The sequence below is a fragment of the Mobula birostris genome, chromosome 17 (genome assembly GCF_030028105.1).
Source record: "Mobula birostris isolate sMobBir1 chromosome 17, sMobBir1.hap1, whole genome shotgun sequence".
Lineage (NCBI taxonomy): Eukaryota > Metazoa > Chordata > Chondrichthyes > Myliobatiformes > Myliobatidae > Mobula > Mobula birostris.
The window spans coordinates 1607709-1631783 of NC_092386.1; the positions used below are offsets into that span (position 1 = coordinate 1607709).

Genomic DNA, 24075 nt, shown 5'->3' on the forward strand with positions numbered 1-24075 from the left:
CCAGTCTATCCAAATGCTTGTAGGTTCTGTCTCTTGGTACTCCCTCCAATAACTTACCTACTAGCGATGTTAAACTTACTAGCCTATAATTTCCCGGATTACTTTTCGATCCTTTTTTAAACAACGGAACAACATGAGCCACTCTCCAATCCTCCGGCACCTCACCTGTAGACAGCGACATTTTAAATCTTTCAGCCAGGGCCCCTGCAATTTCAACACTAGTCTCCTTCAAGATCTGAGGGAACACCCTGTCGGGTCCCGGGGATTTATCCACTTTAATTTTCCTCAAGACAGCAAGGACCTCCTCCTTTTCAATCTGTACAGTTTCCATGATTAGGGTTAAATCGGCGGGGGGGGCTGTTGGGGGTTGCTGGGCAGCACAGCTCAAAGGGCTGAAAGGGCCTATTCTGTGCTGAATCTCTAAATAAATAGATAAACTTTCAAGCTAATAACCAGTTTAAGAACTAATTAGTAGCAGAATTAATAAAGTGCACATTTGGTGCACTATGTCTTTGAAAAATTATTCACTTAATTAAACTATGGAGCTTGCTGTTGCAGGTTACTAATGAAGAGTTTTGATGATTTCGAAGTAAAAAGGAAATTATTAGATGGATCAGTATTGCTTTCCCAACCAGCTTAAACAGGACAGAACTAGTTGAAAACAATTTCTTAAAATATAACACTTATATTGGAAATTGCCCCCCCATTTTGATGGTGGTAGAAGCGGATACAATAGGGTCTTTTAAGAAACTCTTAGACAGGTACATGGAGCTTAGAAAAATAGAGGGCTATGTTGTAGGGAAATTCTAGGCAATTTCTAGGGTAGGTTACATGGTCAGCACAGCATTGTGGGCCGAAGGGTCTGTAGGTTTCTATGTATTTTCTTTATTTGTTTTTAAGACTTGATTAATCTCTTTTTCATGTTACATTCTACAAGCGGGATTTGACCTTAATTTTTTTAATAACATGGGGGAATTTGATACAGATACTCTATATCCTAGTCTTGTCATTTCACCTCTTAATATATTATGTTATCTGGTAATCTGCCTACTTCTCAAATTACGTATTTGTATGTAATAAAATGGGACACATTGTTCCTATATGTTCCAGTGATTCACTTTCACAGTATGCAGACATCTTTACAACCCATTATACACAACTGATGAATTGTTGCGAAGGATAATAAATCGATAGAAAGGGACAGAGACCCAATGGGCTGAATGGCTTAATTCAGCTCCTATATCTTAAAGTTTTATATAATTTTAAATGAATCATTTCAAAGTATTAATCCTTATTAATCTCACCCTTCTGTAATAATTATTATCAGCAACACAAAATATGTTTGAGTTCTATGTTGAGTTTTAAATCTAGATTTTGTTAAGTATAAATCACAGATTAGAACTGTTCAACTTCAAAACAACATGAATTGATTTTGTCACAAAGGAGATCCTACTAGCTTTTGTCAGCAGTGAACACCAGGTGACAAAATTATTTTTGAGCAGACACTGCAATTCAATGCAGGGTTAAAATCGTTGATAATGGACTGGTAATTTAAGAAATCCTTTGGTGTTCAACTCAGTTTTATATTGTTCTCTCTCTGTTTTACGGTGGTTGTGTGACCTTTCACAGAACCCCCAAAAGTGTTTTCCTTTTAATTCTCTTAACACCGACAACATTAAACAAAGCAGATTGTCTTTTTAAACGTGACAACTTTCTTATACTTCCGTAAATTTTTTCCAGATATCTATTTTTAAGGTAATCAGGTCAGAAAAATAAATAATAAACTACTTGAAAAGATGTATTCGTAACAACCACCTCATGAAGATTGCTTCTAATCATGGAATACAATTATGTGTGTTCTGTGAACAATTATTCATGAAGAGCTTCCTGTCATGACATTATCGCCACTTAACAAGGAACTATGGTGATCTATTAGTTTGTTAACTCTGACAGAATTATTTTGAACTTCTCATATTCTGTTATGACTTCGAATCAGCCATTTGGTCTATTGAGTCTATGCAAACTCTTCAAACATTCATATTCCTCATTTACTTCCCTGTAATCAAGATGAATACGATGAGAAATATTTTACTCAGAAGATAATAGCAAAAGAGAGGGCATACAACAAAGCAAAAACTAGTGGGAAGACAGAGGATTGGAAAGCCAACCCTATAGAGAGCAACTAAAAGAATCATTAGGAGTGAAAAAGATGAAATACAAAAGCAATCTAGCAAAAAATATCAAAGTGGATAGTAAAAAAATAAAAGAGAGATGAGAATGGATACAAGACTGCAAGAAAATGAGACTGGAGAAATAATAACAAGGGCCAAGGAGACGGTAGATGAACTAAGTGAGTATTCTGCATCAGTCTTCACTGTGGAAGACACTAACAGTGTGCCAGATGTTGAAGGGTGTGAGGGAGGAGAAGTGAGTGCAGTTACTATTACAAGGGAGAAGGTGCTCAAAAGGGTGAAAGACCTAAGGGTGCATACATCACCCAGGCCAGATAAACTGCACTCTAGGGTTCTGAAAGAGGTAGTGTTAGAGATTGTGAAGGCATTAGTAATGATCTTTCAAAAATCATTGGACTCTGGCATGGTGCCAGAGGACTGGAAAATTGCAAATGTCACTCCACTCTTTAAGAAAGGAGGAAGGCAGCAGAAAGGAAATTATAGACCAGTTAGCCTGACCTTGGTGGTTGGGAACATGTTGGAGTCAATTGTTAAAGATGAAGTTGTGGAGTACTTGGTGACACAGGACAAGATAGGACAATGTCAGCATAGTTTGCTTAAAATCTTGCCTGACGAACCTGTTGGAATTCTTTGAGGAGATAGGTGAAGGGAATGCAGTGGATGTTGTATATTTGGACTTTCAGAAGGCCTTTGACAAGGTGCAGAGTGCAGTAGAGGCCAAGTCCATGGGTATACTTAAGGTGGAAGTTGATCGTTTTCTGATCGGTCAGGGCATCAAAGGTTAGGGTGAGAAGGCAGGTGTATGGGGTTGACTGGGATCTGGGATCGGGGATCAGCCATGATAGAATGGTGAAGCAGACCCGATAGGCTGAATGGCCTAATCTGCTCCAATGTCTTATGGTTTTAACGCTGCATCTCGATCAATCAATCAATAAATAAATAACATCTTGGAATGGGAGATGAGGAGGCAAGAGGGACTGAATGTCCTAGTCCCATTTCTCCATTTTATGTTTTTAAGTTCATAGACGATCATTGAATGGATCACACAAGTACATTTTGAGAATTTTTTTCAATGTGTAATATCTCTTTCTCCAACATGCTGCATGACAGAACAGATCCAATATTTTATTACATGAATCATTTTGTTTTCCCTCACAGATCAAATTTTCTCCACTTTGTTTCTTCAGAGTATGCTGGAGCTGGCTGTTGCCTTGTTACAGTGTGAATGATCATTAATCTTTTGCAATGTAGCCCAGGAAAGAAGAACATTGAAACTAATGTGATATCGTTTAGCCTTTTCTGAAAGTTGCTTCCTGTCCTTTGTGCTGCGATTCTCACTCTTGTTGACACAGCTGAGGTATGTAAATAGCTCATTAAGTACCATGTGTACACATCAACACGTTTCAATCCGCAACAACTGCACTGAAAATGACACGGAATATTAACAATCATACCTGATCGAGAAGGACAGCAAATTGGAGAGTTGCTATAGGTATTGAGAAAAACTGCGCCATTGTCTTTCATCAGGTTTATGTTGGGAAGATTAATTGTCTGGTTCTGTGGGCTGAATGTCAATCTTCCATCCTAGAAAGAGATGCAAAGATCAAAAAATGTATCAATATAATAGAAATGGAATCAAACATCCAATCCTTCCACAAGGAGAAATTACGTGAAACAAAATTACATTTCTATATGAATAAAATGCTGCAATAATGATGAACTTTCAAAACTCAGATCAAGTTCTTTTCCACTCATGGCCGAACAAGTTGATAGGGTAGTAAAGAACGCACATGCATGCTTGCCTTTATGAATCGAGACATCAAGTTCAAAAGTCCACAGGTAACTTTGCAGCTTTATAAAACTTTAGTTAGGCCACGTGGAGGATTGCAGTCATTTCTGGACACCCCAGAAGGCTTTGTAGAGGTATAGGAGAGGACCACCAGAATCTATTAGAGGGCATGTACAATAAGGAGAGGTTAGATAACCAGGTTTGGCTTCAGTGGAGTGGCGGATTCTGAGAGGAGACCTGATAAAAGTTTATAGAGTTATGAAAGGCAGTGATCTACAGCTGGTAACTTTTTCCCAGGGTTGAAAAGTCTAATACTAGAGAGCATACATTTATGGTGAGAGCGGGCAAATTCAAAGGAGATGTGTGGGTCAAGTTTTCCATATACGTAGAGAGCAGTGGGTGCCAGAGTTGGTGGTGGAGGCAGATACAATGGAGATGTTTAAGCAGCTTTATCAGAACATGAATATACAGAGAATGGAGGGATACAGATCATGTGCAGGCTAAAGGGATTAGTTTAGATCTATGTCATCAGTTCAGCACCACATCATGGTCTGAAGAGAATGTTCCTGTATGGTACTCTTCTATGATTAGCTTAACTGGAAAATATCAGATATTTTGCTTTTGGTAATGTTGGTAGTATTGAAGAATTTTGGTTTGGATGCCAAAGGATTGTCTAATATAAAAATATTATTTAATTATTAAGCCTTCATTTAAATGCTTAATTCAAAATTATTAATTTCAAAATGTGCCTCTACATCTTGTTCTCAAATTTTAAAATAGAATTTTGGTTTTGCCTTTCCAATTTCTTTAAATCCGTAGCTACACACACAAAATGCTGGAGGGACTCAGGACTGATGAAGGATTTCAACCAAAAACATTAACTAACTGTTCATTTCCTCCATGGATGCCGCTTGACCTGCTGCATATTCTAAATGTCCAGCATCTACAGTCTCTATGGTGTCTCCACTAATCCTGCACTTCCACAGGAATCCCGAATACTTTGTTTCCATAAGACACTCATGTCTTTCAACACAACTCAGATCTTCAAAACTTTTGATCAACCTCATGGCTTTCCATGTCCTGATCTCCCACACCGAAAAGGCTAAATAATTACTATCTAAAGTCAACACAATTCTCAGGCGAAGCCACTTCAGAGCACCATGATTTTCTCTCACTGCTCTACTCTCTGTATACACATGACTAGGCAAAACTCAAATACCACGATACAACCATTGTTGGTAGAATCTCAGGTGGTGACAAGAGGGCAAACAGGAGTGAGATATGCCAACTAGTGGAATGGTGCCAAAGCAACAACCTGGCACTCAACGTCAGTAAGATGAAAGAGCTGATTGTGGACTTCAGGAAGGGTAAGACAAAGGAACACATACCAATCCTCATAGAGGGATCAGAAGTGGAGAGAGTGAGCAATTTCAAGTTCCTGGGTGTCAAGATCTCTAAGGATCTAACCTGGTCTCAACATATCGATGTAGTTATAAAGAAGGCAAGACAGCAGCTACACTTTATTAGGAGTTTGAAGAGATTTGGCATGTCAACAAATACACTCAAAAACTTCTATAGTTGTACTGTGGAGAGCATTCTGACAGGCTGCATCACTGTCTGGTATGGAGGGGCTACTGCACAGGACCGAAAGAAGCTGCAGAAGGTTGTAAATCTAGTTAGCTCCATCTTAAGCACTAGCCTACAAAGTACCCAGGACATCTTTAGGCAGCGGTGTCTCAGAAAGGCAGCGTCCATTATTAAGGACCTCCAGCACCCAGGGCATGTCCTTTTCTCACCGTTACCATCAGGTAGGAGGTACAGAAGTCTGAAGGCAGACACTCAGCGATTCAGGAACAGCTTCTTCCCCTCTGCCATCCGATTCCTAAATGGACATTGAACCCGTGAACACTACCTCACTTTTTTTAATATACAGTATTTCTGTTTTTGCACATTCTTTTAAATCTATTGATCCGTTGTTTAAAAAAGGATCGAAAGGTAATCCGGGAAATTATAGGCTGGTGAGTTTAACATCGGTAGTAGGTAAGTTATTGGAGGGAGTACTAAGAGACAGAATCTACAAGCATTTGGATAGACAGGGACTTACTAGGGAGAGTCAACATGGCCTTGTGCGTGGTAGGTCACGTTTGACCAATCTATTGGAGTTTTTCGACGAGGTTACCAGGAAAGTGGATGAAGGGAAGGTAGTGGGTATTGTCTACATGGACTTCAGTAAGGCCTTTGACAAGGTCCCGCATGGGAGGTTAGTTAGGAAAATTCAGTCGCTAGGTATACATGGAGAGGTGGTAAATTGGATTAGACATTGGCTCAATGGAAGAAGCCAAAGAGTGGTCGTAGAGAATTGCTTCTCTGAGTGGAGGCCTGTGACTAGTGGTGTGCCACAGGGATCAGTGCTGCGTCCATTGTTATTTGTCATCTATATCAATGATCTGGATGATAATGTGGTAAATTGGTTCAGCAAATTTGCTGATGATACAAAGATTGGAGGTGTAGTAGACAGTGAGGAAGGTTTTCAGAGCCTGCAGAGGGGCTTGGACCAGCTGGAAAAATGGGCTGAAAAATGGCAGATGGAGTTCAATACAGACAAGTGTGAGGTATTGCACGTTGGAAGGACAAACGAAGGTAGAACATACAGGGTTAATGGTAAGGCACTGAGGAGTGCAGTAAAACAGAGGGATCTGGGAATACAGATACAAAATTCCCTAAAAGTGGCGTCACAAGTAGATAGGGTCGTAAAGAGAGCTTTTGGTACATTGGCCTTTATTAATCAAAGTATTGAGTATAAGAGCTGGAATGTTATGATGAGGTTGTATAAGGCATTGGTGAGGCCAAATCTGGAGTATTGTGTTCAGTTTTGATCACCAAATTACAGGAAGGATATAAATAAGGTTGAAAGAGTGCAGAGAAGGTTTACAAGGATGTTGCCGGGACTTGAGAAACTCAGTTACAGAGAAAGGTTGAATAGGTTAGGACTTTATTCCCTGGAGCGTAGAAGAATGAGGGGAGATTTGATAGAGGTATATAAAATTATGATGGGTATAGATAGAGTGAATGCAAGCAGGCTTTTTCCACTGAGGCAAGGGGAGAAAAAAACCAGAGGACATGGGTTAAGGGCGAGGAGGGAAATGTTTAAAGGGAACATTGGGGGGGGGGGCTTCTTCACACAGAGAGTGGTGGGAGTATGGAATGAGCTGCCAGATGAGGTGGTAAATGCGGGTTCTTTTTTTAACATTTAAAAATAAATTGGACAGATACATGGATGGGAGGTGTATGGAGGGATATGGTCCGTGTGCAGGTCAGTGAGCCTAGGCAGAAAATGGTTCGGCACAGCCAAGAAGGGCCAAAGGGCCTGTTTCTGTGCTGCAGTTTCTATGGTTTCTATTCAATATATGTAATTGATTTACTTGTTTATTTATTGTTTTATTTTATTTATTTATTTATTTTTTTCTCTCTCTGCTAGATTATGTATTGCATTGAACTGCTGCTGCTAAGTTAACAAATTTTACGTCACATGCCAGTGATAATGAACCTGATTCTGATTACGTCCAGTCCTCACCATCATGTTGAAATGGAAAACAGATTGATGAACTAACTACCAAAATCAACTTAACCCAGTTGCATCAAAGTTCTCAACTTGATGAAGTTCTGTACACATTTGAGATTAATGTAAAGATCATATTGTCCTGTGCACATGCGCCGGTCGTGCATGCGGCCTGGTACAGCCGTTCCGATCTATTCTTACTTTCTTCTTCTTACTTTATAATTTACGTTATTTTTTGTATTTTTTTCTCTCACAGTAACACATCGAAGCTGCACCCTCTCTAACATGCTGGTAGAGAGTGTTTTATTTGGGTTTTCTTTAGCGCTGGAAATGGTTACATCCCGACACGCGTGACAGAAGCAAGGTTGCATTGTGTATTCCATGGACCAGCAAAGACCGGCCGACTTAGCGAACAGAGCGGCGGACACCCCTGCTGAAATCCGGAGGAAAACACACAGAGGATGCAGAGGGGGATCACAAAGCCGAGGAAAGAGGTTCGGGTTGAGACAACAGAGACCTTTGGAGAAGAGCAGTTCGGTGGGTAATACCGTTCCGCCTGACCGGAAGTGCACTGAGAGCGGTAAGCGTAAAGGAATTGGGTGCTTACTGTTCTGGCTAACAACGGGTGGTGCAATCTGGGGTATATTACGATAGAGGAACGTGTTTGCAGACTGGATATTGAACTTTTTACTGTTGGACTTCGGCCACATTCCACCGTGATACAACACTTGGCGGCACGGGAGGTCATTCCTGCCTATGGCCATCGAACGTGCAGCTCCTCCCGTGGAGGGTCAGACACCCTGAGCCAACAGACTGGTCCTGGACTTATTTTCCATTTGGCATAGTTTGCATTTTGGTGTTTGATTGTTGGGGTTTTTGTATTGCTATATTTACACTCTATTCTTGGTTGGTGCGGCTGTAACAAAACCAAATTTCCCTTGGGATTAATAAAGTATATCTATCTATCTATCTATATGTCACAGACAGCATGCCAGTCAATTCTGTCACAATCCTGTCCCACTGACAGCAAAGACCAACGGGAGGAAGCGGTACAGGGCCATTCACAGGGGAGTGTAGAAGCCTACACTTCTCTGAGCCTCTGTGGCAGGTACTACAGTGGTGTCACAAACTTCAGAAAATCTGCAGATGCTGGAAGTCGAAGCAACACGCACAAAACCAATGGTCCTGATGACAGGTCACGGCCTGAAACAATGACTATTTAGTCTCTTCTATAGATACTGTCTAGCCTGAGAGCTCCCCCAGCATCTTGTGTGTGTTACCACAGTAGTGTAGTGGTTATCGTGATACTATTACAGCTCAGGTGTCGGTGTACAATTCCAGTACAGTACTGTCTGTATGTCCTCCCCACGTGTGCATTGGTTTCTTCCGGGTACTCTGGTTTCCTCCCACAGTCCAAAGACATACCGATTAGTAGGTTAATTGGTCATTGTAAATTGTCCCATGATTAGGCCGGGGTTAAATCGAGGGCTGCTGGGCAGTGAAGCTGGAAGGACCGAAAGAGGTTGTTCCACACTGTATCTCTAAATAAAATCAATAAAAGGGCTTGTTCAAAACTGTATCTCTAAATAAAATCAATAAAAGGTCTTGTTCTGCACTGTATCTCTAAATAAAATCAATAAAGTCATCAACATTGATTCCAGATGCTGTGAATTCTCACATTATACATTCAAGCTATTCAGGGAATAGCTTCTAATCAGACCTAGTGAAATTTAGACCATGCTTTGAGCACCATACAAGGGGAAGATGTGGTTAAAGGAACAGAAATGGCTATTGCAAACTAAGACAGATGGAATAATGCAAATAATGGCAGTGGTGGCAGAGCAGGTGATAAAGTTTTATTAATGAATGATCTGTCTGGAGTTCATTTAAATCGAAGATGTATGAGGACAAGAGGAGCAAGAAAACAAGAAAAGAACTGTGAAATCAAGTGCATTTCCAGAAATTTAGAATAAAAAGGAACAGTGGCAATGGTGCCGCCTCACAACTTCGGTGATATGGATGTTAGCTGCCATCTCTGTGGAGATTAAAATATTTTCCTATATTTCCGCAGGAGCTCTTGTTGCTTTCCAGTTCCACCAGTATGGTGTTACCTTTCTAGAGGAACACTGTATCATTTTTTAATGCATGCATTTCTAAATGACAATAAAGGAGGACTGAGTGTCCTCATAATCTAAAAAAAAAATAGTTTACAATTATACAGCACCACTTGTAAGAATCAGGAAGGAGTTGGAGAATCTGAAAGAATAAATTACAGAGAAATAAGGATTCATCTGCTGTGAGTCAGCCTGGCCCGATGTCCTCCCTGTGGGTTGTAGTACATTAAGACCAAGCAGTTCAGGCAGCATCCAAAACGATGTCTCTTTAATAACCTTTCCTCCAAGAATTGCATCTGATACATAAACAACTTAAATTTTCTCCTCATAAACATTTCAGAAAATAAACGCTACTAATTAGTACTGGCTTTATGAGATGTCATGTGTTGCAACATCTTGCTGCAATAATGATGCTAAATGAAGAAGTTGGTAACTTTACAGTAAACAAGTTCAATTTTATTGTCATCTGTACTTAGGATACAACCAAACAACGTTCCTCCGGACCACAGTGCGCCCACACAACATACAGTATAACACACAGCACAATACTCAAAATATTATACAAAGAATCAGTAAACAAAACATAATTCAAAATGAATGCAGCACAAACAGTAAACAGCTGGCTGTTTTAGTATGAGGCTTCGGTGGTGGCAGGGTCTCCCAGCCTGAAGGAAGAAGCTGTTACCTACTCCGCCAGTCCTAGTCCTGGTGCTCCTGTACCTCCTTCCAGACAGTACTGGGTCAAAGAGGTTGTGGGATGGGTGATAGATGGGGGTCGTCAATATTGCTTTGGGCCCTTCGTCTACACTGTTTCCAGTAAATATCACAAATCGTGGGGAGGGACACCCCGGTGATCCCCTCGGCGATTTTTACAGTCCTCTGTACGTTCCTGCAGTCTGCTTCCTACTAAATGAGGAAACAAGTTCCTGAACGAACTACAGACTGATGCATTTCATTTACTTCACAGCTCTAGTAGCTCAGAAACGACAACTCACAATCTTATTAAGATAAAACACTCAATATTTCCTTACCAAAGAATCACAAGTGACCAGTACAATGTTGGGTCCGGGGACGTGTCTTTGCCGCTGCCCCGTGGGGCTCCGAGAGGAGCTGACATCGTTGTGCCAACTCTCCACCCTGCCAACGGCGAGTAGGAACCACAGCCCAAGGAAGACAGTTGGGTTGGAACAGTTTAAACCCACTGCACATCCCATCTCCAACAGGCGCGAACTACAAATCCCAGCAGCCCGCCGGTCGGCCATGATCATGTGATCACGGCCACAATTATAGCTGAGCAAAAAAAAAAACACTAAATCAGGGGAAATCATGGATGACTTTACCGTTCCTACCAAAGTGTCTGTGAATCAATCGTTTTAAAAAAGGTCTGGTTTTGCGCTGTGAAGAACGTGACCCCTAACCCCATAGTGTCATGTCGCGGAGGATGCTGGGCTTGGTGTTTCCGTGGAGAGGCGAGGGGGTGGCTGTCTGGGTGAGTTGTGGGGCTTGTACCGTGTTCCTCAGTTCTGTCTGTGTCCCCTTCGCTTCTCTTCCCTTCTCTTCCCTTCCCTTCTCTTCCCTCACTGACTTGCCAGGAGAGGTGGGCCTGTTCTTTCAGCGATTGGATGGAATAGTTAATCGTTACCATTGAATCAGAATCAGGTTTTGTATGACATGAAATGTGTTTTTTTTGGAAGCGGTGCATAACAATTGTAAATCGCAGTAAGAAATATATTTAACAATAAATTCAAAGTAAATTTATTCTCCAAGTGCATAAGTGTCAACATGTACAACGCTGAGATTCGCTTACTCAATAAGTTCATAATAGAATAATAACCATAATAAAATCAATGAAAAGTGCAAAAAGAGAGCAAAAATAGCGAGGTTATAGTCATAGAAACCATAGAAACTACAGCACAGAAGCAGGCCTTTTGGCCCTTCTTGGCTGTGCCGAACCGTTTTCTGCCTTCGATAACCTTGGACAAGGTTCGTTGTCCATTGAGAAATCTGATGGTGAAGGATAAGGAGCTGTTCCTAAAACGTTAAATCTGTGTCTTCACAGATGTGGTGCTGACAGCGCAACGCATCTGTAGCTGTGAACTACAGATTCAGGACATTTACAAGGACAAGTGTGTAAAAAGGACCCGTAGGTTCATTGGGGATCCGAGTCACCCCAACCACAATCTATTCCAACTGCTGCCATTCGGGAAACAGTATCGCAACGTAAAAGCCAGGACCAACAGTCTCTGGGGCAGCTTCATGCACCAGGCCATCAGACTGATTAACTCACGCTGATTTGAGTGTATTTCTATGTTACATGGATTGTTCTATTTATTATAAATTACTATGATTGCACATTTAGATGGAGACGTAACGTAAAGATTTTTACTTATGTATGTGAAGGATGTAAGAAATAAAGTCAATTCAATTCTTGTACCCACCCCTCCGATGGTAGCAGGACAGGTTGTAACCGAGGAGCTGAAATAAATAGCTAAAGAATAGGGCAGAGATGAGGCATTGTTTGCAATACTCTATATGGAAATTAGGAAGAGGAGTAGGCTGCACAAGCAAAATGCTGGAGGAACTCAGCAAGTCAGGCAGCATCTATGGAGAGGAATAAAGAGTTGGCATTTTAGACTGAGATCCTTCATCAGGACTGGAAAGGAAGGTGGTGGGAGGAGAGGAAGGAGTACAAATTGGCAAGTGATAGGTGAGTGGGTGGGAGTGGAGGAGGATAAGTGATAAGCTGGGAGGGGAAGGTAGAGAGGGGTTAAAGTGACATGCTGGCAGTGGAATGTAGGTGGCTGGGGAAAGGGGTGGGGATGAGTGAGAAGCTTGGAGGGGATTGGTAGAAGAAGTAAAGGGCTGAAGAAAGAATTTAATATGAGAGAACAACAGTACTCAGGGAGTGTGCACATCAGCTCCCGGACCTCTTTAACACTTCACTCATCCAGGCTGCTGTCCCCACGTGCTTCAAATCAACCACCATCATCCCTGTATCAAAGAACTCTTACACCTTCATAACTAAATGACCACTAGAAGTGGTACAGAAGGCAATCATCAGGATTTACTTTGAATGGCCGGTAACGGCACATATCAAAAACTGCATTCCTGCCTGATTGGACACTTGCCAACATTCATTTATTTACTTATGGAGATACAGTGCATAACAGGCCTTTCCAGCCCTTGGGGCAGCGTTGCCCAGCAATCCCCCGATTTAATCCTAGCCTAATCAAGGGACATTTTACAATAACCAATTAACCTACTAACTGGTACATCTTTAGACTGTGGGAAGAAATTGGAGCACCCGGAGGAAACCCATGCAATCATAGTGAGAACGTATAAACTCCTTACAGGCATTGGCAAGCATTGAACTCGAGTCGCCTGTACTATAAAACATTATGCTAACCACTGTGCTACTGTGCAGCCCCAGCATGCTCACTGACAGTACTTGTCTATGATAGATGTCATAGCATCTGTCATTCACCTGGTCCTGACACACTTAGAAAACAAGGACACCAACAGCTGCAGGAAAAAGTCTGTGAATCCTTTTCTGCATTTTTTTACTCATAAAATGTGGTCTGATGTTCAGCTAAGTCACATCAATCTGCCTAAACTAATAACACAGATAATTGTACATCTCGTCAATACTGAGTACACCATTTAAACAATCACAGTCTAGGTTCAAGAAGTATGTGAACCTGTGGGGTAATGCCTTCTACAAAAGCTATTTGGAGTCAGGTGTTCCAATTGATGAGATGAGATTAGAGGTGTGGGTTGTAGAGGTGCCCTGCCCTGTAAAAAAGACACAAAGTCATGTTACTGACAGAGCCTGCTCTTCTCAAGAAATATGTGTTTATGTGCACCATGCCTCGATCAAAATGACTTTCAGAGGACCTTAGAAGAAGAATTGTACAGATTTATAAAGCTGGAAAAGGCAACTAAAGCATTTCTAAAGACCTGAATGTTCATCAGTCCACAGCAAGAGAAATTTGTCTGCAAATGGAGGAAACTCTATACTGTTGCTACTCTTCCTCGGAGTGGGCATCCTGCAAAAGCACAACGTGCAGTGCTGAAGGAGATGAAAATGAACCCAAGGGTGACAGCAAAAGATATACAGAAATCTCTTGAACTTGCTGAAGTCACTGTTCATGTGTCCACTGTAAGAAAAAACATTGACCAAGAATGGTATTCATGAAAGGACACCATGGAAGAGACCGCTGCTCTCCAAAACAAAATTACACACACACCTCAAGTTTGGAAAAGACCACCTGGATGTTCCACAATGCTTCTGGGACAACGTTCTGTGGATAGATGAGACAAAAGTTGAACTTTTTGGCAGAAATCCAGACCGCTATGTTTGGAGGGAAAAGGGCACTGCACACCCACACCAAAATCTCATCCCAACTGTGAAGCATGGTAGAAGGAGCATCATGGTTTGGGGCTGCTTTGCTGCCTCAGGTCCTGGTCAGCTTGCAATCATTGAGGGAACAATGAATTCAAAATTGTATCAAGACATTTTACAGGAGAACGCCAGGGTGGTTGTGGTCTGTCAGCTGAAGCTTAATAGAAGTTGGTTGATACATCAAGACAATAATCCGAAATACAAGAATAAATCAACAACAGAATAGTGTAAAACAAAGAAAATTCATGGGTTGGGATGGCCAAGGCAGAGTCTAGACCTTAACCCAATTGAGATGCTGTGGCATGACCTGAAGAGGGTTGTTCATGCAAGGTATCCCAGAAATATTGATGAACTGAAACAGTCTTGTATGGAGGAATGGACTAAAATTCCTCCTCACTGTTGTGCAAGTCTGATCGGCAGCTTCAGGAAACGTTTGGTGGAGGTTATTGCTGCTAAAGGAGATTCTACCAGTTATTAAATACGAGGATTCACATACTTTTTCCAGCCTGGACTGTGAATGATTAAACAATTGATTGTGTGTTATTAGTTTAGACAGATTGTATTTGCCTATTATTGTGACCTAGATGAAGATCAGGCCACATTTTATGAATAATTAATGCAGAAAACCAGGTAATTGCAAAGGATTCATAAAATTTTTCTTGCAACTGTATGTCACAATGCTGTTTGTGGATTTCAGTTTGGCATTCAGCACTATTGTCCTACAGATCTTAGTGAACAAGGACTATAGGTGATAAGTGGATAATACACTCAATTTCATTTCTAAAAGGGTTTATCTAACGAATTTAATATTAAACACACAGCGCATATTTTCCTCGCATGAATATAGTGATAAGTCATTATCAGGGGAGGACAAGGGAGCTTGAAGTAAGTGTTGAACGAACTTCCAGTAGAAGTGGTAGAGGCAGGTTCGACATTATCATTTAAAGAAAAATTGGATAAGTATATGGGCAGGAAAGGAATGGAGGGTTATGGGCTGAGTGCAAGTCGGTGGGACTAGGTGAGAGTAGCATTCGGCACGGACTAGAAGGGCTGAGATCGCCTGTTTCTGTGCTGTAATTGTTATATGGTTATATAAGTCACTTATAAGTCAATAGCATCATAACATTTTAAGTAACGTTTGGATATTAAACACACAGCACATATTTTCCCTGTATGAACATATAAAATTATTGCAACACACCAGTATCGCTGAATCAGTGCGAGCCCTGGGCTTGTTTCCCCGCCACAAGACGGTGCCATCGAGGGGTGATGGGAGACAGCGATACTCAAACGGGGTTCCTTATGTCCAGTCTATTCCGCAATTTAGTTTTCGCTGCATTCATTGCAGAGATATGTTTGAAATAGAAGCAACGTTTTCAGTGCTTTCGTGGCTGTCTCAGGATATTTAGCATTGACTTTGATCCAGAATGCTGGCAGAGATGTTATGTCAAACATACTTTTCAGCCTGTCGTCATTTGCAAGCTCGAGGAGTTGATCTCCTTCCTGCGCTGACATGGCGTTCAAGCTCCACAGTGGGTGTGACGGGAAATGAGGAAAGGTACAGGTGACTCATATCGCCAAATCGTATCATTTCTTGGTGGCCCGGTAGCACATGCTTTGTGGCCTGGTGGTTGGGGACCACTGATTTGGGACATTTACAAGGACAGGTGTGTAAAAAGGGCCCATAGAATCATTGGGGACCCAAGTCATCCCAACCACAATCTATTCCAGGAAACAGTACCGCAGCATAACTGCCAGGACCAACAGGCTCTGGGACAGCTTCTTCCACCAGGCCATCAGACTGATGAACTCTCACTGATCTGAGTGTACTCTATTGACTGTTCTATTTATTATAAATTATAAATTACTATGATTGCACATTGCAAATTTAGATGGAGATGTACCGTAAAGATTTTTACTCCTCATATATGTGAAGGATGTCATAAATTGACATAAAGTCAATTCAAATTCAGTGATGTGTGCTGAACCCATTGCTGTACACCCTACTCACGTGACTGCACAGCCAAACACCCCAAGAAATTAGGTTGTCAAGTTTACCGATGATATGGCAGTGTTAGGGCTCATCACCAACAACAATGAGACAGCCTACAGAGAGGAGTTGGAAGAGCTTGACACCTGGTGGCAGGTAAATAATCTCTTTGTTAATGCCAGCAAGGCAAAATAAATTGTTATCGACTTCAGGAGAACTCGCACCCCTCTTTACATTGGTAGCACAACACTGGAAACTATGAAGAGTTTCAGACAGTTTCATCTCTATTTAATGTCATTTTACAGATGTGCAATAGAAAGCATCCTGACAAGATGCATCACTGTACAGTGGGGAAACTGCCCAATGCATCACCAGCACCAGCCTACCCACCATCAAGAATCTATATACAGAAAGCTGCTAGAAAAGAGCTAGTAACAACATGAAGCAAATGGGACAACAGGTCCACAGCAGAGGTCATCTGGTTGGCTCTTCATTGAACCCTGGAACATCTGGACAGCAAAGATGCTTACATCAAGATGGTCTGTATCAACAGCAGCTTGGCATTAAGTACCATTATTGCCTCAAAATTAATCAATAAGCTTCAAGACCTTGGCCTCAATACCTCCTTCTGCAATTGGATTCTGGATTTTCTCACTTACAGACCCCAGTCAGTTTGCACTCCTCCCCAATTCCCATCAGCACAGGTGCACCACTAGGCTGTGTGCTTATCCCCCTGCTCTACTCGTTTACACTTGTGACTGTGTGGCTAAGCATAGCTCCAATGCCATATTCATTTGCTGATGACATCACTCTCGTAGGCCGAATCACAGACGGTGATGAATCAACATATAGAAGGGTGAATTAAAATCTGGATGACTGGTGCCACAGCAGCAACTTCTCACTCATTGTCAGCAAGACCAAGAGGCTGATTATTGACTTCAGGAGAAGGAAATCAGAGGACCATGAGCCATTCCTTATCGGAGGATCATAGGTGGAAAGGGTCATCAACTTTAAATTCCTCGGTGTTATATCGGATGACCTGTCCTGGGCCCAGCATGTACGTGCAATTATGAAGAAAACATGGCAACGCCTCTACTTAGAAATTTGCAAAAATTCCATCAGATCAAAAATTTTGACAAACTTCTATAGATATGTGGTGGAGAGTATATTGACTGGCTACATCATAGCCTGATACAGAAACACTAATGCAGTTGAATGGAAAATCCTGCAAAAGGTAGTGGATATGGCCCAGTCCATCACGGGTAAAGCCTTTCCCCACCATTGAGCACATCTACATGAAATGTTGTTGCAGGGAAGCTACATCCATTATCAGGGAAACTCACCACCCAGGCTATGGTCACTTCTCGCTGCTGTCATCAGGGACAGGAACCTCAGGGCTCACACCACCGGGTTCAGGAACAGTTATTACCCCGCAGCCATCAGCTTCTTGAACCAAAGGGTATAACGTCACTCAACTTCCCTTAACTTCACTTGCCCCTTCACTGAACTGTTCCTATAAACCATGGACTCACATTCAAGGACTCTTCATACCATGTTCTCAATATTTATTGCTATTTATTTATTAATATTTTTCTTTTTGTATTTGCACAGTTTATTATCTTTTGTACACTGAGCACTCAATTAGGTGAAGTTATTGATTCTATTATAGCTATTCTGTTATGGATTTATTGAGGACAGAGTTCAGAGGATGTTCATAAGAATAATTTTGGAATGAAAGGATTAATGTCTTAGAAGTGTTTGATGACTGTGGGCCTGTACTCACTGGGATGAGGGGGGATCTCACTGATACCTATTGAATATTGAAAAGCCTATATAGGGTGGATATGAAGATGTTTCCTATAGTGGGTGACCAGAGAGAATAGAGGAATGTCCATTGAGAACAGAGATGAGGAGGAATTTCTTCAGCCAGAGGGTAGTGAATCTGTGAAATTTATTGCCACAGATGGCTGTGGAGCCAAGTGGGTATATTTAAGGTGGAAGCTGATAAGTTCTTAATTAGTTGGGTAATCAAATTTAACGGAGAGAAGGCAGGAGAATGGGGTTAAGAGGGATAATAAATCAGCCATGGTAGAATGTTGGAGCAGCTCGATGGGCTGAATGGCCTAATTCTATTCTTATGTCTCATGCTCTACCGGAAGGATGTCAGAGTTTAGTTTTTATACGGCGGGTAAATGGAAGACTCTGCCAGGGTGGTGTTTGAGTTGCATATATTAAAACACTCTTAGACACATAGATGATAGAAAAATGGAGGGTTATGTAGGGGGTAAGAGTTAGACGGATCTTACAGTAGGTTAAAAAGTTAGCACAACGTTGTGTGGGCCAAAGGGCTTATACTGTGCTGTATTCATACCAGCTGTGATATCTTCTTTCTCTTGATGACCATTTTGAAAATAGTCATGTTGTTAAAACTAAATTCAGTCTTGATTGTGAAGTCTGTATTAATTGTGTTCTAATTTTATTTTTCATTTATAGGACAATGTCCAGTAAAGAAATAAAATCCACTTTGAAAAATGCAAGAGAAGCTATTAGAAATAAAGAGTATAAGGAGGCACTAAAACATTGCAAGGTATCGTGACAAACTTCAGTGTGTATTCTTGATTTCCATTGGAATATTGCCTCTGTATGCCCGTATTTAGAGTTGTACAAAGAGCTGAATTCCAATGTTTTCATCTCACAAAGCTGAATCAGATAGTTGGGCAATAAAGTAGAGCATCTGTGGTTCAGATGCCATCACAATTCATATTTACAAGAACTGTTCCATAACCTGTAGAATGTTAATCCATGTACCCATTATTCTTTGACTTCTCTGTAACTGGATCTTGGACTTCTTGACAGAAAAACCCCCAGTCAGTCAGAGTTGGCAGCAATATCTTAAGCTCCCACTGAGCACTGGGGCTCCCCGGGCTTTGTGCTCAGACTGCTGCTGTTACGCTGCTGACTGATGACTGTACTGCCAGATCCAGCACAAATCGCATCATCAAGATCGCTGATGATACAACAGTGCTTTGTCTCATCAGCAACGTTGATGAGCCTGCATACAGAGAGGAGGTAGAGGGGCTTGTCAAATTTCAAATGGTGTGAGAACAACAACCGGGGTGTCAATGTGGACAAAAGAGGTGGTTTGGTCTGCAGGCTGACCACTCTCCATTGCACATCAATGACTGTGTTGTGTAGAGAATAAAGAGCATGAAGTTCCTAGGAGTGCACGTAACAGATGATTGAACCTGAACCCACAACTTCTCAATAGTCGAGAAGGCACAGCAGCGTCTACACTTTCTGAGGAGATTGATGTGGGAGAGGTTTCCTGCCCCCGTACTAACAGCTTTCTACAGAGCACCATTGAGAGTGTCCTGTCTGGCTGCATCATTGTGTAGTACAGATCCTGCAAGACCCTACAGAAGAGAGTAAGACCACCGAGAAGATCATTGGGATCTTCCACCCACTCCCATTTGAGATATTTACTGGGAGGTTTGCAGATGAAGGGTCTGAAGCATTGTTAAGGATCTCGACCATCCATCCCACAATCTCTTTGACAACACACACAAAAATGCTGGAGGAACTCAGCAGGCCAGGCAACATCTATGGAAAAGAGCAAACAGTCAACGTTTCAGGCTGAGACCACTCTTCAGGACTGGAAAAGAACTGGAGAAGTCAGAGTAAGATGGTGGGGGAGGGGAGGAAGAAGTACAAGGTGACAGATGATAGGTGAAACAGGAAGAGGGGAAGGGGGTGAAGTAAACAGCTGGGAAGTTGGTTGGTGAAAGGGATAAAGGCTAGAGAAGGGAGAGTCTGATAGGAGAGGACAGAAGACCATATAAGAAAGAGAAGAGGAGGAGCACCAGAGGGAGGTGATGGGCAGGTGAGAGAGGGAAATGGGGTTGGAGAATGGTGAAGTAGTGGAAGGGGAGGAACATTGGAAAGTTTGAGACGTCAATGCCTTCAGGCTGGAGGCTACCCAGACGGAATACAAGTGTTGATCCTTCAATCTGAGTGTGGCCTCATCATGATAGTAAAGGAGGCCAAGGACTGGGGTGTCAGAATGGGAATGGTAGGTAGAATTGAAATAGTGGCCACCAGGAGATCCCTCTTTTTGTGGCAGATGGAATGAAGGTGTTCGCTGAAGTGGTCTCCCAATTTACGTTGGGTCTCACCAATATACAGGCGAAATCATTGAGGTGAAGATCAGTTGTGCCAGATGGAGAGGACTGTTGGAGGAGGGGAATTGCTTGGGTCTGTTGTGCATCCTCTATAATTTCTCCTTCAACTCCTCCCACTTCCTTCAAACCAAAGGTATAGCCCTGGGCACTTGCATGGGTCCCAGCCATGCCTGCCTTTTCATCAGATATGTGGACAAGTCCGTGTTCTAAGCCTACACTGGCAACGCTCCCCAACTTTTCCTACATTACATCAAATGCCTTGGTGCTGCTTCTGCATCCATGCTGAACTCGTTGATTTCAGCAACTTTGCCTCCAACTTCCACCAACTCCCACCCTGCCTTCAAATATACTTGGTCCATTTCTGACACTGCTCTCCCCTTTCTTTATCTCTCTGTCTCCATCTCTGGAGACAGTCTGTCTACTATTTTTTAAACCCACTGACTCTTACAGCTATCTGGACTATACCTCTTCCCACTCCGTTGTGAAAAATGCCGTCGCCTTCTCTGTTCCTTTGTCTCCGCCGCAGTTGCTCTCAGGATGAGGCTTTTCATTCCAACAAATGAGATGTCCTCCTCCTTCAAAGAAAGGGGCTTCCCTTCCTCTGCCATCAATGCAGCACTCATCTGTGTCTCTTTCATTTCGTGTGCATCTGCCATCAACCCATCCTCCCACAACCACACAAAGGATAAGATTCCTCTTGTCCTCGCCTGCCACCCCACTAGACTCTGCGTCCAGTACATAATTCTCCATAACTTTTGCCATCTCCAATGGGATCCCACCATGAAGCACCTGTCCCTATTCCCCCCCCCACTTTCCTGCGGGGATCGCCCCCTATGTGACTCCCTTATCCACTCGTCCCTCCCCACTGATTTCCCTTCCGATACTTACTCTTTCAAGCAGAACAAGTGCCATCCCTGCTCTATACCTCCTCCCTCACTACCATTCAGACCTCAAACAGTCCTTCCAGGTGAGGCGACACTTCACCTGCAAGTCTATTGCGGTCATCTACTATATCCGGTGCTCCCAGCGTAGAGTCCTGTATATCGTCGAGACCCAACATAGATTGGGAGTTTGCTTCGCCAAGCACCTGTGCTCCATCTGCCACGAGAAGTGGGATCTCCTGATGGCCACCCATTTCAATTCTACTTCCCACTCCCATTCCAACATTTCAACCCATGGCCTCCTCTCGTGCCGTGTTGAGACCAGACTAGATTGGAGGAGCAACACCTGAGCAGCATCCAACCTGGTGGCATGAACATCTCTTTCTTGAACTTATGGTAATGGTTTCCCTCCTCCTCTCCTTCACCATTCCCCATTCCTGTTTCCTTCTCTCACCTTTTCTCCTTACCTACCCATCACCTCTCTCTGTTGCTCCTCCCCCTTCCCTTTCTTCCATGGTCTTCTGTCCTCTCCTGTCGGACTCCCCATTCTTCAGCCCTTTATCTCTTTCAACAATCAACTTCCCAGCTCTTTACTTCATCCCCTCGCCAACTATCTTATTCTGAATTCTCCCCTCCTTCTCAGTCCTGAAGAAGAGTCTTGGCCCGAAATTTCGACTGTTTACTCTTTCTCATAGATGCTGCCGGACCTGCTGAGTTCCTCCAGCATTTTGTGTGAGTTGCTTTGAATTTCCAGAATCTGCAGATTTTCTCATGTTTATGATATCACAATCTCTTTGACCCACTATCCCCAGGAAGGAGATACAGGAGCATCAGGACTCAGACTGCCAGACTTGGTAACAGCTTTTCCCTCAGGCTGTGAGAGTAATGAATACCCTGCTACCATGCAGGTCTCATCATTAGTATAGCATGCTGTTTACTGTTTACCTGCGTGGCACTTTACCACATGCATTTTGCATTACATTTTATTAACTTATTTATAGTAATATTTTGTTTTATGTGCTGTGTGTGATATATGTATTGAGGGTGCACCATGTTCTGTAAGAACATTGTTCAAAGTTCAAATTAAATTTATTATTAAAGTACTTATATGTTACCATGTACAACTTTGAGATTCATTTTCTTGCGGGCATACACAGTATGTCCAAGAAACACAATACAATCAATGAAGGACTGCACCCAACAAGATGGACAAACAATCAATGTGCAAAGAGCAACAAACTGCAAATACAAAAGAGAAAAATACTAATAAAAAATAAATAGGCACTAAATATGGAGAACATGAGGTAAAGAGGCCTTGAAAATGAGTCTGTAGGTTGTGGAAACAGTTCAGTGAAATTGAGTGAAGTTATCCCCTTTGGTTCAAGAGCCTGATGGTTGATGAGTAATGATTGTTACTGAACCTGGTTGAACCATAGTCATACTTTATTGATCCCGGGGGAAATTGGTTGAACCTAAGGGTGTGAGTCCTGAGGCTCCTGTAACTCCTTCCTGATGGAAGTAGCGAGAAGTGAGCATGGCCTGTTTCATTTGGTTGTATATACGTACGGTCAGATGACAATAAATTTGAATTTGAACTATGTCAAAGACTTTCTGTTGGTTGTCGAGGATCCTAATTCTAAGTCGCCAGTGATTTCAGTGCAATTAATTAATTTTTTTACTAAATGGGGCACGTGGCCAAGTGGTTAAGGCATTGGACTAGCGATCTGAAGGTCGTGAGTTCGAGCCTCAGCTGAGGCAACGTGTTGTGTCCTTTAGCAAAGCACTTAACCACTCAGTGCTCTACGATGACACTGGTGCCAAGCTGTATTGGCCCTTGCCCTTCCCTTGGACAACATCGGTGTCGTGGAGAGGGGAGACTTGCAGCATGGGCAACTGCTGGTCTTCCATACAACCTTGCCCAGGCCTGCGCCCTGGAGAGTGAAGACTTTCCAGGTGCAGATCCATGGTCTCGCAAGACTAATGGATGCCTTAATTTACTAAATCAACAGTTTTTCATTCCTTTTTGTTAGACTTGGTTCCCAGGGTGGTTTTTATTTAGCCAGTGTTTCTGCTTTTTATCTTCACCAGGTGGACACTTCTGTTTCAGACACAGCTCTAAAACTTTTGGCAGGTTCTTTTGTACTCCTTGTTCAAGTTCAGTTTATTGTCAGTCAGCTATATGCACATACTGCTAAACGAAACAATGTTCCTTTGGACCAAGGTGCACAACACAGTACATATAATTCACACTCATAACACAAAGTAATATTTACCACAAGTAAATCAACAAATAATAAGGTGCGTATATGATACAAGTTAAAAAGTAAACAGTATAACACTATTGCATTTTATACATCATGAGACCATATGATGAAGTTCATATGTGGTGGCAGGGAGTTCATTATTAATCCAGGCTGGGATGATAGGGTAAAGTGATGCCAGGTCATGATGTTACATTGTAGAAGTATCCATTTTTGTTGTTGGTGCTCCATAGAGTCTCATGGACACCAGCTTTGAGCAGATAATTCTGTTCTGTAAATACATCCTTTTCAATAAAAGGATTGGAAGAAAGCCTGAAACCATTATTTTGATTTGATTTCTGGACATGCTGATTTCCTAGTTGTTGCTCTCACTTGTTTAGAGATCTTACTTCTTAATTTTCTTTTCACCTCTGAAAATTGAATGCAGGTGCATCTGGATGCTTAATAGTACCATGTAGCGGTTCCAAGTTACTCTAATAAAGTTCAAGACAGAATAAGGTTTTATCTACTCTGCTCCAGATGCACTTCAAATATAAATATTTTTCATTTCCTTTGCATTTTATTAAGATCACTATTTCATACCAAAACTATAAGCACTTGAGGTTGTAAACATTGTATGTCACGTGGCTTGGCATTCAATTTGGCATTTTGTCAGATTAACCAAGCCCAAATTCAAATCTATTGGATATCAGATAGTTAATTGGTGATA

At 42.0% G+C, this 24075-nt stretch overlaps 2 protein-coding genes across 4 annotated transcripts in view; one reads left to right on the top strand and one right to left on the bottom strand.

The window, feature by feature from the left end:
- The window catches only part of arsk (arylsulfatase family, member K), a 43919-nt gene extending 33045 nt beyond the window's left edge, over window positions 1-10874 (bottom strand). Inside the window, exons 1-2 of the mRNA XM_072281185.1 lie at window positions 10686-10874; window positions 3647-3776 (exon numbers count right to left, since the gene is read on the bottom strand). Of these exons, the coding sequence (XP_072137286.1) occupies window positions 3647-3776; window positions 10686-10868 (313 nt within the window). The 5' untranslated portion in view covers window positions 10869-10874. The remainder of the gene's footprint in view (window positions 1-3646; window positions 3777-10685) is intronic.
- A 221-nt stretch (window positions 10875-11095) lies between these two features.
- Window positions 11096-24075, top strand: part of skic3 (SKI3 subunit of superkiller complex) — a 307663-nt gene continuing 294683 nt past the window's right edge. For 2 of the 3 annotated variants that reach the window (XM_072281194.1, XM_072281196.1), the window contains exons 1-2: window positions 11096-11143; window positions 18540-18633. In XM_072281194.1, the coding sequence (XP_072137295.1) occupies window positions 18544-18633 (90 nt within the window). In that variant the 5' untranslated portion in view covers window positions 11096-11143; window positions 18540-18543. Of the gene's footprint in view, window positions 11144-11186; window positions 11314-18539; window positions 18634-24075 lie in introns of those variants that run through there. The other variant, XM_072281195.1, reaches the window with a different exon arrangement.